This window comes from Salmo salar, chromosome ssa07, assembly GCF_905237065.1.
Source record: "Salmo salar chromosome ssa07, Ssal_v3.1, whole genome shotgun sequence".
Lineage (NCBI taxonomy): Eukaryota > Metazoa > Chordata > Actinopteri > Salmoniformes > Salmonidae > Salmo > Salmo salar.
In genome coordinates this window covers 63,559,744-63,574,501 of record NC_059448.1, presented here as the reverse complement: position 1 = coordinate 63,574,501, position 14,758 = coordinate 63,559,744, and the positions used below count along the sequence as shown (strand labels likewise).

The following is a 14,758-nucleotide window of genomic DNA, read 5'->3' as shown; positions in this document are numbered from 1 at the left end:
TCTAGTCACTGTCTGGTCTCTTCTCTCTAGTCACTGTCTGGTCTCTTCTCTCTAGTCACTGTCTGGTCTCTTCTCTCTCTTCTCTCTAGTCACTGTCTGGTCTCTTCTCTCTCTAGTCACTGTCTGGTCTCTTCTCTCTAGTCACTGTCTGGTCTCTTCTCTCTAGTCACTGTCTGGTCTCTTCTCTCTCTTCTCTCTAGTCACTGTCTGGTCTCTTCTCTCTCTAGTCACTGTCTGGTCTCTTCTCTCTAGTCACTGTCTGGTCTCTTCTCTCTAGTCACTGTCTGGTCTCTTCTCTCTAGTCACTGTCTGGTCTCTTCTCTCTCTTCTCTCTAGTCACTGTCTGGTCTCTTCTCTCTCTAGTCACTGTCTGGTCTCTTCTCTCTAGTCACTGTCTGGTCTCTTCTCTCTAGTCACTGTCTGGTCTCTTCTCTCTCTAGTCACTGTCTGGTCTCTTCTCTCTAGTCACTGTCTGGTCTCTTCTCTCTAGTCACTGTCTGGTCTCTTCTCTCTCTTCTCTCTAGTCACTGTCTGGTCTCTTCTCTCTAGTCACTGTCTGGTCTCTTCTCTCTCTTCTCTCTAGTCACTGTCTGGTCTCTTCTCTCTAGTCACTGTCTGGTCTCTTCTCTCTCTTCTCTCTAGTCACTGTCTGGTCTCTTCTCTCTAGTCACTGTCTGGTCTCTTCTCTCTAGTCACTGTCTGGTCTCTTCTCTCTAGTCACTGTCTGGTCTCTTCTCTCTAGTCACTGTCTGGTCTCTTCTCTCTAGTCACTGTCTGGTCTCTTCTCTCTCTAGTCACTGTCTGGTCTCTTCTCTCTAGTCACTGTCTGGTCTCTTCTCTCTAGTCACTGTCTGGTCTCTTCTCTCTAGTCACTGTCTGGTCTCTTCTCTCTAGTCACTGTCTGGTCTCTTCTCTCTAGTCACTGTCTGGTCTCTTCTCTCTCTTCTCTCTACACATCCTGTCAGCATGGGCCTGTGACTGTCCGGTCTCTTCTCTCCCTTTCTCTACACATCCTGTCAGCATGGGCCTGTGACTGTCTGGTCTCTTCTCTCCCTCTCTCTACACATCCTGTCAGCATGGGCCTGTGACTGTCTGAATGCTGGCCTGCTAGACTGACACCCCCTATGGTCCAGTGGTGGCTGGTGGCACTTCAAATCGGAGGACGGGCTCATAATAATGTCTGGAATGGAACAGTATCAATCACATGGTTTCCATGTGTTTGATAGCACTCCATCGATTCCATTCCTGCCATTATTATAAGTCGTCCTCCCCTCACCAGCCTCCTCTGCTATGGTCCCACTACGTTTCCCCTACCTACTGTACCAGTCCATGCAGTCACTGTTCAGTCTCACTGCTCTTCTCCAAGCCTGGTGGGTCCCTCAGTCTAATCAAAAGCATGCTCAGTACAGTACTACACCAGCCCTCAGTCCAATACAGTACTACACCAGCACTCAGTCTAATACAGTACTACACCAGCCCTCAGTCCAATACAGTACTACACCAGCACTCAGTCCAATACAGTACTACACCAGCCCTCAGTCCAATACAGTACTACACCAGCACTCAGTCTAATACAGTACTACACCAGCCCTCAGTCCAATACAGTACTACACCAGCACTCAGTCTAATACAGTACTACACCAGCCCTCAGTCCAATACAGTACTACACCAGCACTCAGTCTAATACAGTACTACACCAGCCCTCAGTCCAATACAGTACTACACCAGCCCTCAGTCCAATACAGTACTACACCAGCACTCAGTCCAATACAGTACTACACCAGCACTCAGTCCAATACAGTACTACACCAGCCCTCAGTCCAATACAGTACTACACCAGCACTCAGTCTAATACAGTACTACACCAGCCCTCAGTCCAATACAGTACTACACCAGCACTCAGTCCAATACAGTACTACACCAGCACTCAGTCCAATACGGTACTACACCAGCACTCAGTCCAATACAGTACTACACCAGCACTCAGTCCAATACAGTACTACACCAGCACTCAGTCCAATACAGTACTACACTGGTGTAGTACTGTATTAGCCCTCAGTCTAATACAGTACTACACTAGCACTCAGTCCAAGACAGTACTACACCAGCCCTCAGTCCAATACAGTACTACACCAACACTCAGTCCAATACAGTGCTACACCAGCACTCAGTCCAATACAGTACTACACCAGCCCTCAGTCCAATACAGTACTACACCAGCACTCAGCCTAATACAGTACTACACCAGCACTCAGTCCAATACAGTACTACACCAGCCCTCAGTCCAATACAGTATTACACCAGCACTCAGTCCAATACAGTACTACACCAGCACTCAGTCCAATACAGTACTACACCAGCACTCAGTCCAATACAGTACTACACCAGCATTCAGTCCAATACAGTACTACACCAGCACTCAGTCAAATACAGTACTACACCAGCCCTCAGTCCAATACAGTACTACACCAGCACTCAGTCCAATACAGTACTACACCAGCCCTCAGTCCAATACAGTACTACACCATGTTTTTGCGTGGTCAAGTTCACTCATTGAAGCGGAGTTGAAGTTAGCTGATGCCTTGGTTCGGTGCTGCCTCAGCTCTCACAGGAAGTGTTGCTCTCTGTCACTAGAAACTCTCAGTGAAGCCAGGTACGAGTGAAGCTACCATGGCCTATGTTGTCACAGAGGGAATAAGAGCACTGGCCCTTTAATAACATGGCACGATACAAAACGGTCTCTGAACAGAACTCAGAGCTACAGACAGGACCACAATCCAGTGCTATAGCCCTTTCTCTCACCTGCTGCCTCCTGGGTACTGTAGTCAACGGTAGTAACTGTGACAGCTCTGTGGGTTGAGTGCCACTGTAGTCATTGCTCTGTGGTGTCTTGGGTATTGTAGTTCGGATGCTGACTCCAACTCTCTATCTCTCCCTCTCTCGCTCTATCTCCCTCTCCCCCTCTCCCTCTTCCTCTCCCTCTCTCTCTGTCTCCCTCTCTCTCTATCTCTCTCCCTCCCTCTCTCTCCCTCTCCCTCTTTCTCTCTCCCTACATTCTCTCTTTTTCTCAGGTATTGGAACTCTCTGAGTAACCTGGTGGCATCGCTGCTTAACTCTGTTCGCTCCATCGCCTCCCTGTTACTGCTACTCTTCCTCTTCATCATCATCTTCAGCCTGCTCGGCATGCAGCTCTTCGGAGGCAAGTTCAACTTTGACGAGACGCGCCGGTCAACCTTCGACAACTTTCCCCAGTCGCTGCTCACCGTCTTTCAGGTAGGGAGAGAAGGGAAAATGATGGAGAATCTGTTTGGTTCTATTGTACTCTATTATGATCTAGTTTACTCTACTGTACTCTATTATACTGTAGTCTACTCTACTGTACTCTATTATAATCTAGTCTACTCTACTGTACTCTATTATACTGTAGTCTACTCTACTGTACTCTATTATACTGTACTCTACTCTACTGTACTCTATTATACTGTAGTCTACTCTACTGTACTCTACTGTACTCTATTATACTGTAGTCTACTCTACTGTACTCTATTATAATCTAGTTTACTGTACTCTGTTATACTATAGTCTACTGTACTCTACTGTACTCTATTATACTGTAGTCTACTCTACTGTACTCTATTATAATCTAGTTTACTGTACTCTATTATACTGTAGTCTACTCTACTGTACTCTATTATACTGTAGTCTACTCTACTGTACTCTATTATAATCTAGTTTACTGTACTCTATTATACTATAGTCTACTGTACTCTACTGTACTCTATTGTACTGTAGTCTACTCTACTGTACTCTATTATGATCTAGTTTACTCTACTGTACTCTATTATACTGTAGTCTACTCTACTGTACTCTATTATAATCTAGTCTACTCTACTGTACTCTATTATACTGTAGTCTACTCTACTGTACTCTATTATACTGTAGTCTACTCTACTGTACTCTATTATACTGTAGTCTACTCTACTGTACTCTACTGTACTCTATTATTCTGTAGTCTACTCTACTGTACTCTATTATAATCTAGTTTACTGTACTCTATTATACTATAGTCTACTGTACTCTACTGTACTCTCTTGTACTGTAGTCTACTCTACTGTACTCTGTTATAATCTAGTTTACTGTACTCTATTATAATCTAGTTTACTCTACTGTACTCTATTATACTATAGTCTACTCTACTGTACTCTATTATAATCTAGTTTACTGTACTTTATTATAGTCTAGTCTTCTCTACTCTACTATATTGTACTCTAGTCTAGTCTACTGTACTCTATTGTACTGTAGTCTACTGTACTATATTATACTCTAGTCTAGTCTACTGTACTTTATTATAGTCTAGTCTTCTCTATTGTACTCTATTATACTGTAGTCTACTCTACTATACTCTATTATACTCTAGTTTACTGTACTATATTATACTCCAGTCTAGTCTACTGTACTCTATTATACTCTAGTTTACTGTACTCTATTATACTCTAGTTCACTGTACTCTATTATGCTCTAGTCTACTGTACTCTATTATACACTAGTCTTCTGTACTCTATTATACTTGAGTTTACTGTACTCTAATATACTCTAGTCTACAGTACTCTATTATACTCTAGTCTACTCTACTGTACTATATTGCACTCGAGCCAACTGTACTCTATTATACTCTAGTATACTGTACTCTAGTATACTATAGTCTAGTCTACTGTACTCTATTATACTCTAGTCTTCTGTTCTCTATTATACTGTAGTATACTGTTCTCTATTATACTGTAGTCTACTCTACTGCACTCTTCTATACTCTAGTCTAGTCTACTGTTCTCTATTATACTCTAGTCTACTGTACTATATTATACTCTATTATACTCTTGTATACTGTACTATATTATACTCTAGTCTACTGTACTCTATTATACTCTAGTATACTGTACTCTATTATACTCTAGTATACTGTACTATATTATACTCTAGTCTACTGTACTCTAATATACTCTAGTCTACTCTACTATACTATATTATACTCGAGTCTATTGTACTCTATTATACTCTAGTATACTCTACTCTATTATACTGTAGTCTACTATACTGTACTCTATAATACTGTACTCGTTTATACTGTAGTCTACTTTACTCTGTTATACTGTAGTCTACTGTACTGGACTCTATTATACTCTAGTCTACTGTACTGTACTATATTATACTCTAGTCTTCTCTACTGTACTCTGTTATACTGTAGTCTACTGTATTGTACTCTATTATACTTTACTCCACTCTACTCTATTCTCAAGGTCCAGTCATTTGAGTAACTGTAACATTCTTGTTGTCTATGGTGCCTATGGTGAATAGTTTTGTCTATGGTGAATAGTTGTTGTCTATGGTGCCTATGGTGAATAGTTGTTTCCTATGGTGAATAGTTGTTGTCTATGGTGAATAGTTGTTGTCTATGGTGAATAGTTGTTGTCTATGGTGAATAGTTGTTGCCTATGGTGAATAGCTGTTGTCTATGGTGCCTATGGTGAATAGTTGGTGCCTATGGTGAATAGTTGTTGTCTATGGTGAATAGTTGTTGTCTATGGTGAATAGTTGTTGTCTATGGTGAATAGTTGTTGTCTATGGTGAATAGTTGGTGCCTATGGTGAATAGTTGTTGTCTATGGTGAATAGTTGTTGTCTATGGTGAATAGTTGTTGTCTATGGTGAATAGTTGTTGTCTATGGTGAATAGTTGGTGTCTATGGTGAATAGTTGGTGCCTATGGTGAATAGTTGTTGTCTATGGTGAATAGTTGTAGTCTATGGTGAATAGTTGTTGTCTATGGTGAATAGTTGTTGTCTATGGTGTGTATGGTGAATAGTTGTTGCATATGGTGAATAGTTGTTGCCTATGGTGAATAGTTGTTGTCTATGGTGAATAGTTGTTGTCTATGGTGCCTATGGTGAATAGTTGCTATCTATGGTGAATAGGTGTTGTCTATGGTGAATAGTTGTTGTCTATGGTGAATAGTTGTTGTCTATGGTGAATAGTTGGTGTCTATGGTGAATAGTTGTTGTCTATGGTGAATAGTTGTTGTCTATGGTGAATAGTTGTTGTCTATGGTGCCTATGGTGAATAGTTGTTGTCTATGGTGAATAGTTGTTGTCTATGGTGCCTATGGTGAATAGTTGCTATCTATGGTGAATACTTGTTGTCTATGGTGAATAGTTGTTGTCTATGGTTAATAGTTGTTGTCTATGGTGAATAGTTGTTGCCTATGGTGAATAGTTGGTGCCTATGGTGAATAGTTGTTGTCTATGGTGAATAGTTGTTGTCTATGGTGAATAGTTGTTGTCTATGGTGAATAGTTGTTGCATATGGTGAATAGTTGCTATCTATGGTGAATAGTTGTTGTCTATGGTGAATAGTTGTTGTCTATGGTGAATAGTTGTTGTCTATGGTGTGTATGGTGAATAGTTGTTGCATATGGTGAATAGTTGTTGCCTATGGTGAATAGTTGTTGTCTATGGTGAATAGTTGTTGTCTATGGTGCCTATGGTGAATAGTTGCTATCTATGGTGAATAGGTGTTGTCTATGGTGAATAGTTGTTGTCTATGGTGAATAGTTGTTGCCTATGGTGAATAGTTGTTGTCTATGGTGAATAGTTGTTGCCTATGGTGAATAGTTGTTGTCTATGGTGAATAGTTGTTGTCTATGGTGAATAGTTGTTGTCTATGGTGAATGGTTGTTGTCTATGGTGAATGGTTGTTGTCTATGGTGAATAGTTGTTGTCTATGGTGAATAGTTGTTGTCTATGGTGAATAGTTATTGTCTATGGTGAATAGTTGTTGTCTATGGTGAATAGTTGTTGTCTATGGTGAATAGTTGTTGTCTATGGTGAATAGTTGTTGTCTATGGTGAATGGTTGTTGTCTATGGTGAATAGTTGTTGTCTATGGTGAATAGTTGTTGTCTATGGTGAATAGTTATTGTCTATGGTGAATAGTTGTTGTCTATGGTGAATAGTTGTTGCCTATGGTGAATAGTTGTTGTCTATGGTGAATAGTTGTTGTCTATGGTGAATAGTTGTTGCCTATGGTGAATAGTTGTTGCCTATGGTGAATAGTTGTTGTCTATGGTGAATAGTTGTTGTCTATGGTGAATAGTTGTTGTCTATGGTGAATAGTTGTTGCCTATGGTGAATAGTTGTTGTCTATGGTGAATAGTTATTCATGTTGTAGTTTTCCTCCTTCATCTGTTGTTCCTGTGTGTGTGTTCTCAGATCCTGACAGGTGAGGACTGGAACTCAGTGATGTATGACGGCATCATGGCCTACGGAGGGGCGTCCTTCCCAGGGATGCTAGTCTGCATCTACTTCATCATCCTGTTCATCTGTGGAAACTGTATCCTTGTAAAGAACAGATGTGTGTAAGGCCTTTCACACTGACAGAGGACATGATGCTTTATATCCAGAACCATCAGCAGGATGATTGTTCTCCTGTCATCCCAGTTCATTGTAATACCACTGGTATGGTATCTCAGATGTTTCCTCAATGACTAGGAGTAGCCTGAAATCCAAACCATATAAGGTAAGACAGAGTGATATTCAGTTTGGATTCCAGGCTACTCAAGTATCAGGGTTGATTGTTGTCAACTCAACTCTTCACTCAGTCATGTCACCCAGGTGTTTTGTTCTACACAACATGGTGAGTGATAAGCTGACACTTCATTGTTTGCTAGCTGAAGCCATACTCCACTTCCTTGACTCCACCTCCCTGACCAGATATCCTGCTGAATGTCTTCTTGGCCATCGCCGTGGACAACCTGGCTGATGCTGAGAGTCTGACGTCAGCACAGAAGGAGGAGGAGGAGGAGAAGGAGAGGAAGAAGCTGGCCAGGTAATTTGCATGATGTGTGTGTGTGTGTGTGTGTGTGTGTGTGTGTGTGTGTGTGTGTGTGTGTGTGTGTGTGTGTGTGTGTGTGTGTGTGTGTGTGTGTGTGTGTGTGTGTGTGTGTGCATCCACATCCATTCAAGTGTGTATGCCTGAGTGGTTTTGCTCCATTCTGACACAGAACGGCCAGTCCGGAGAAGCGTCATGTCAATGAAAAGCCCCCGATGATCGAGGCAGAAGAGAAGAAGGAGGAGAAGATTGAGCTGAAGTCCATCACCTCAGACAGAGAGACAACCAATGCCACCAAGGTATGTCTCAGACACACCTGTCCTCGTTAGATACACCTGTCCTTGTTAGATACACCTGTCCTCGTTAGACACACCTGTCCTCGTTAGACACACCTGTCCTCGTTAGACACACCTGTCCTCGTTAGACACACCTGTCCTCGTTAGACACATCTGTCCTCGTTAGAAACACCTGTCCTCGTTAGATGCACCTGTCCTTGTTAGATATACCTGTCCTCGTTAGATACACCTGTCCTCGTTAGACACACCTGTCCTCGTTAGACACACCTGTCCTCGTTAGAAACACCTGTCCTCGTTAGACACACCTGTCCTCGTTAGATATACCTGTCCTCATTAGATGCACCTGTCCTCGTTAGATACACCTGTCCTCGTTAGATATACCTGTCCTCGTTAGATATACCTGTCCTCGTTAGATGCACCTGTCCTCGTTAGATATACCTGTCCTCATTAGATGCACCTTTCCTCGTTAGATACACCTGTCCTCGTTAGATATACCTGTCCTCGTTAGATACACATGTCCTCGTTAGATATACCTGTCCTCGTTAGATATACCTGTCCTCGTTAGATATACCTGTCCTCGTTAGATATACCTGTCCTCGTTAGATATACCTGTCCTCGTTAGATACACATGTCCTCGTTAGATATACCTGTCCTCGTTAGATACACCTGTCCTCGTTAGATATACCTGTCCTCGTTAGATACACATGTCCTCATTAGAAACACCTGTCCTCCTGACTGGAGACACCAGTCCTCCGAAGTTGTATTGTAATATTATCTAGTCATGTCAATACTTCACTTTACAGATTCAACAATATAAAATATGTTTGGTTTAGTTAGTATCAGTCTAATTCTTCATCTGTAAAAACACATGTCTACTCTCAGCAGGTGGTATGGTGTTTCCTTTTAAAAGTAGTGTCACTAGTTCTGTCAGTATTGAGGCTGATGTGGAGCTGTGTTACTGTGTTTTGACAGATCAACATTGATGAGTACCAAGTAGATGTGAATGAAGAGAAGAACCCGTATCCAGCTAATGATTTTCCAGGTACCACTGTACCGGTAATAAAAAGTAAGCCGGACCTTTCTAAGGGCTGAACCACACTGGACAACAAGCAGGAGCAGAGAACCAAATCACATCAAAGCATTAAGAGACTTCCACACTCAAATCAGGACATTCACAACATTATGTTGTTCTGGTTCTCTCTCTCTTTTGTCTGCTGTGCTTTGCCCCTGTTGATGCTAGAATGTTGTGTGAGGGGGTGTTGATATTAGAATGTTGTGTGAGGGGGTGTATTGATGCTAGAATGTTGTGTGAGGGGGTGTATTGATGCTAGAATGTTGTGTGAGGGGGTGTTGATATTAGAATGCTGTGTGAGGGGGTGTTGATATTAGAATGTTGTGTGAGGGGGTGTTGATGTTAGAATGTTGTGTGAGGGGGTGTTGATGTTAGAATGTTGTGTGAGGGGGTGTTGATGCTAGAATGTTGTGTGAGGGGGTGTTGATGCTAGAATGTTGTGTGAGGGGGTGTTGATATTAGAATGCTGTGTGAGGGGGTGTTGATGTTAGAATGTTGTGTGAGGGGGTGTTGATGCTAGAATGTTGTGTGAGGGGGTGTTGATGCAAGAATGTTGTGTGAAGGGGTGTATTGATGTTAGAATGTTGTGTGAGGGGGTGTGTTGATATTAGAATGTTGTGTGAGGGGGTGTATTGATGTTAGAATGTTGTGTGAGGGGGTGTTGATATTAGAATGTTGTGTGAGGGGGTGTGTTGATGTTAGAATGTTGTGTGAGTGGGTGTGTTGATGTTAGAATGTTGTGTGAGGGGGTGTTGATGCTAGAATGTTGTGTGAGGGGGTGTATTGATATTAGAATGTTGTGTGAGGGGGTGTTGATGCTAGAATGTTGTGTGAGGGGGTGTTGATATTAGAATGTTGTGTGAGGGGGTGTTGATGTTAGAATGTTGTGTGAGGGGGTGTTGATGCTAGAATGTTGTGTGAGGGGGTGTTGATGCTAGAATATTGTGTGAGGGGGTGTATTGATGTTAGAATGTTGTGTGAGGGGGTGTATTGATATTAGAATGTTGTGTGAGGGGGTGTTGATGTTAGAATGTTGTGTGAGGGGGTGTATTGATGTTAGAATGTTGTGTGAGGGGGTGTATTGATGTTAGAATGTTGTGTGAGGGGGTGTGTTGATGTTAGAATGTTGTGTGAGGGGGTGTTGATATTAGAATGCTGTGTGAGGGGGTGTTGATATTAGAATGTTGTGTGAGGGGGTGTTGATGTTAGAATGTTGTGTGAGGGGGTGTTGATGTTAGAATGTTGTGTGAGGGGGTGTTGATGCTAGATTGTTGTGTGAGGGGGTGTTGATGCTAGAATGTTGTGTGAGGGGGTGTTGATATTAGAATGCTGTGTGAGGGGGTGTTGATGTTAGAATGTTGTGTGAGGGGTGTTGATGCTAGAATGTTGTGTGAGGGGGTGTTGATGCAAGAATGTTGTGTGAAGGGGTGTATTGATGTTAGAATGTTGTGTGAGGGGGTGTGTTGATATTAGAATGTTGTGTGAGGGGGTGTATTGATGTTAGAATGTTGTGTGAGGGGTGTTGATATTAGAATGTTGTGTGAGGGGGGTGTGTTGATGTTAGAATGTTGTGTGAGTGGGTGTGTTGATGTTAGAATGTTGTGTGAGGGGGTGTTGATGCTAGAATGTTGTGTGAGGGGGTGTATTGATATTAGAATGTTGTGTGAGGGGTGTTGATGCTAGAATGTTGTGTGAGGGGGTGTTGATATTAGAATGTTGTGTGAGGGGGTGTTGATGTTAGAATGTTGTGTGAGGGGGTGTTGATGCTAGAATGTTGTGTGAGGGGGTGTTGATGCTAGAATATTGTGTGAGGGGGTGTATTGATGTTAGAATGTTGTGTGAGGGGGTGTATTGATATTAGAATGTTGTGTGAGGGGGTGTTGATGTTAGAATGTTGTGTGAGGGGGTGTATTGATGTTAGAATGTTGTGTGAGGGGGTGTATTGATGTTAGAATGTTGTGTGAGGGGGTGTGTTGATGTTAGAATGTTGTGTGAGGGGGTGTGTTGATGTTAGAATGTTGTGTGAGGGGGTGTGTTGATATTAGAATGTTGTGTGAGGGGGTGTTGATGCTAGAATGTTGTGTGAGGGGGTGTTGATGCAAGAATGTTGTGTGAAGGGGTGTATTGATGTTAGAATGTTGTGTGAGGGGGTGTGTTGATATTAGAATGTTGTGTGAGGGGGTGTATTGATGTTAGAATGTTGTGTGAGGGGGGTGTTGATATTAGAATGTTGTGTGAGTGGGTGTGTTGATGTTAGAATGTTGTGTGAGTGGGTGTGTTGATGTTAGAATGTTGTGTGAGGGGGTGTTGATGCTAGAATGTTGTGTGAGGGGGTGTATTGATATTAGAATGTTGTGTGAGGGGGTGTTGATGCTAGAATGTTGTGTGAGGGGGTGTTGATATTAGAATGTTGTGTGAGGGGTATTGATGTTAGAATGTTGTGTGAGGGGGTGTTGATGCTAGAATGTTGTGTGAGGGGTGTTGATGCTAGAATATTGTGTGAGGGGGTGTATTGATGTTAGAATGTTGTGTGAGGGGGTGTATTGATATTAGAATGTTGTGTGAGGGGGTGTTGATGTTAGAATGTTGTGTGAGGGGGTGTATTGATGTTAGAATGTTGTGTGAGGGGGTGTATTGATGTTAGAATGTTGTGTGAGGGGGTGTGTTGATGTTAGAATGTTGTGTGAGGGGGTGTGTTGATGTTAGAATGTTGTGTGAGGGGGTGTGTTGATATTAGAATGTTGTGTGAGGGGTGTTGATGCTAGAATGTTGTGTGAGGGGGTGTTGATGCAAGAATGTTGTGTGAAGGGGTGTATTGATGTTAGAATGTTGTGTGACGGGGTGTGTTGATATTAGAATGTTGTGTGAGGGGGTGTATTGATGTTAGAATGTTGTGTGAGGGGGTGTTGATATTAGAATGTTGTGTGAGGGGTGTGTTGATGTTAGAATGTTGTGTGAGTGGGTGTGTTGATGTTAGAATGTTGTGTGAGGGGGTGTTGATGCTAGAATGTTGTGTGAGGGGGTGTATTGATATTAGAATGTTGTGTGAGGGGTGTTGATGTTAGAATGTTGTGTGAGGGGGTGTATTGATGTTAGAATGTTGTGTGAGGGGGGTTGATGTTAGAATGTTGTGTGAGGGGGTGTTGATGTTAGAATGTTGTGTGAGGGGGTGTATTGATGTTAGAATGTTGTGTGAGAGGGTGTATTGATGTTAGAATGTTGTGTGAGGGGGTGTTGATGTTAGAATGTTGTGTGAGGGTGTGTTGATGCTAGAATGTTGTGTGAGGGGGTGTTGATATTAGAATGTTGTGTGAGGGGGTGTATTGATATTAGAATGTTGTGTGAGGGGGTGTTGATATTAGGATGTTGTGTGAGGGGGTGTATTGATGTTAGAATGTTGTGTGAGGGGGTGTTGATGTTAGAATGTTGTGTGAGCGGGTGTTGATGTTAGAATGTTGTGTGAGCGGGTGTTGATTTTAGAATGTTGTTTGAGGGGGTGTTGATGTTAGAATGTTGAATGAGGGGGTGTATTGATGTTAGAATGTTGTGTGAGGGGGTGTTGATGTTAGAATGTTGTGTGAGGGGGTGTATTGATGTTAGAATGTTGTGTGAGGGGGTGTATTGATGTTAGAATGTTGTGTGAGGGGGTGTTGATTTTAGAATGTTGTGTGAGGGGGTGTTGATGTTAGAATGTTGTGTGAGGGGGTGTATTGATGTTAGTATGTTGTGTGAGGGTGTGTTGATGCTAGAATGTTGTGTGAGGGTGTGTTGATGCTAGAATGTTGTGTGAGGGGGTGTTGATATTAGAATGTTGTGTGAGGGGGTGTATTGATGTTAGAATGTTGTGTGAGGGGGTGTTGATTTTAGAATGTTGTGTGAGGGGGTGTTGATGTTAGAATGTTGTGTGAGGGGGTGTATTGATGTTAGAATGTTGTGTGAGGGGGTGTTGATGTTAGAATGTTGTGTGAGGTGGTGTTGATGTTAGAATGTTGTGTGAGGGGGTGTATTGATGTTAGAATGTTGTGTGAGGGGATGTATTGATGTTAGAATGTTGTGTGAGGGGGTGTTGATGTTAGAATGTTGTGTGAGGGGGTGTATTGATGTTAGAATGTTGTGTGAGGGGGTGTATTGATGTTAGAATGTTGTGTGAGGGGGTGTGTTGATGTTAGAATGTTGTGTGAGGGGGTGTGTTGATGTTAGAATGTTGTGTGAGGGGGTGTGTTGATATTAGAATGTTGTGTGAGGGGGTGTTGATGCTAGAATGTTGTGTGAGGGGGTGTTGATGCAAGAATGTTGTGTGAAGGGGTGTATTGATGTTAGAATGTTGTGTGACGGGGTGTGTTGATATTAGAATGTTGTGTGAGGGGGTGTATTGATGTTAGAATGTTGTGTGAGGGGGTGTTGATATTAGAATGTTGTGTGAGGGGGTGTGTTGATGTTAGAATGTTGTGTGAGTGGGTGTGTTGATGTTAGAATGTTGTGTGAGGGGGTGTTGATGCTAGAATGTTGTGTGAGGGGGTGTATTGATATTAGAATGTTGTGTGAGGGGGTGTTGATGTTAGAATGTTGTGTGAGGGGGTGTATTGATGTTAGAATGTTGTGTGAGGGGGGGTTGATGTTAGAATGTTGTGTGAGGGGTGTTGATGTTAGAATGTTGTGTGAGGGGGTGTATTGATGTTAGAATGTTGTGTGAGAGGGTGTATTGATGTTAGACTGTTGTGTGAGGGGGTGTTGATGTTAGAATGTTGTGTGAGGGTGTGTTGATGCTAGAATGTTGTGTGAGGGGGTGTTGATATTAGAATGTTGTGTGAGGGGGTGTATTGATATTAGAATGTTGTGTGAGGGGGTGTTGATATTAGGATGTTGTGTGAGGGGGTGTATTGATGTTAGAATGTTGTGTGAGGGGGTGTTGATGTTAGAATGTTGTGTGAGCGGGGTGTTGATGTTAGAATGTTGTGTGAGCGGGTGTTGATTTTAGAATGTTGTTTGAGGGGGTGTTGATGTTAGAATGTTGAATGAGGGGGTGTATTGATGTTAGAATGTTGTGTGAGGGGTGTTGATGTTAGAATGTTGTGTGAGGGGGTGTATTGATGTTAGAATGTTGTGTGAGGGGGTGTATTGATGTTAGAATGTTGTGTGAGGGGGTGTTGATTTTAGAATGTTGTGTGAGGGGGTGTTGATGTTAGAATGTTGTGTGAGGGGGTGTATTGATGTTAGTATGTTGTGTGAGGGTGTGTTGATGCTAGAATGTTGTGTGAGGGTGTGTTGATGCTAGAATGTTGTGTGAGGGGGTGTTGATATTAGAATGTTGTGTGAGGGGGTGTATTGATGTTAGAATGTTGTGTGAGGGGTGTTGATTTTAGAATGTTGTGTGAGGGGGTGTTGATGTTAGAATGTTGTGTGAGGGGGTGTATTGATGTTAGAATGTTGTGTGAGGGGGTGTTGATGTTAGAAATGTTGTGTGAGGTGGTGTTGATGTTAGAATGTTGTGTGAGGGGGTGTATTGATGTTA

General features: G+C 42.4%; 1 protein-coding gene across 1 annotated transcript in view; it reads left to right on the top strand.

The window, feature by feature from the left end:
- The window catches only part of LOC106609797 (voltage-dependent L-type calcium channel subunit alpha-1C), a 588,474-nt gene that overhangs the window by 518,099 nt on the left and 55,617 nt on the right, over window positions 1–14,758 (top strand). The window contains exons 14-18 of the mRNA XM_045722531.1: window positions 3,072–3,273; window positions 7,260–7,380; window positions 7,761–7,875; window positions 8,051–8,177; window positions 9,147–9,240. Of these exons, the coding sequence (XP_045578487.1) occupies window positions 3,072–3,273; window positions 7,260–7,380; window positions 7,761–7,875; window positions 8,051–8,177; window positions 9,147–9,240 (659 nt within the window). The remainder of the gene's footprint in view (window positions 1–3,071; window positions 3,274–7,259; window positions 7,381–7,760; window positions 7,876–8,050; window positions 8,178–9,146; window positions 9,241–14,758) is intronic.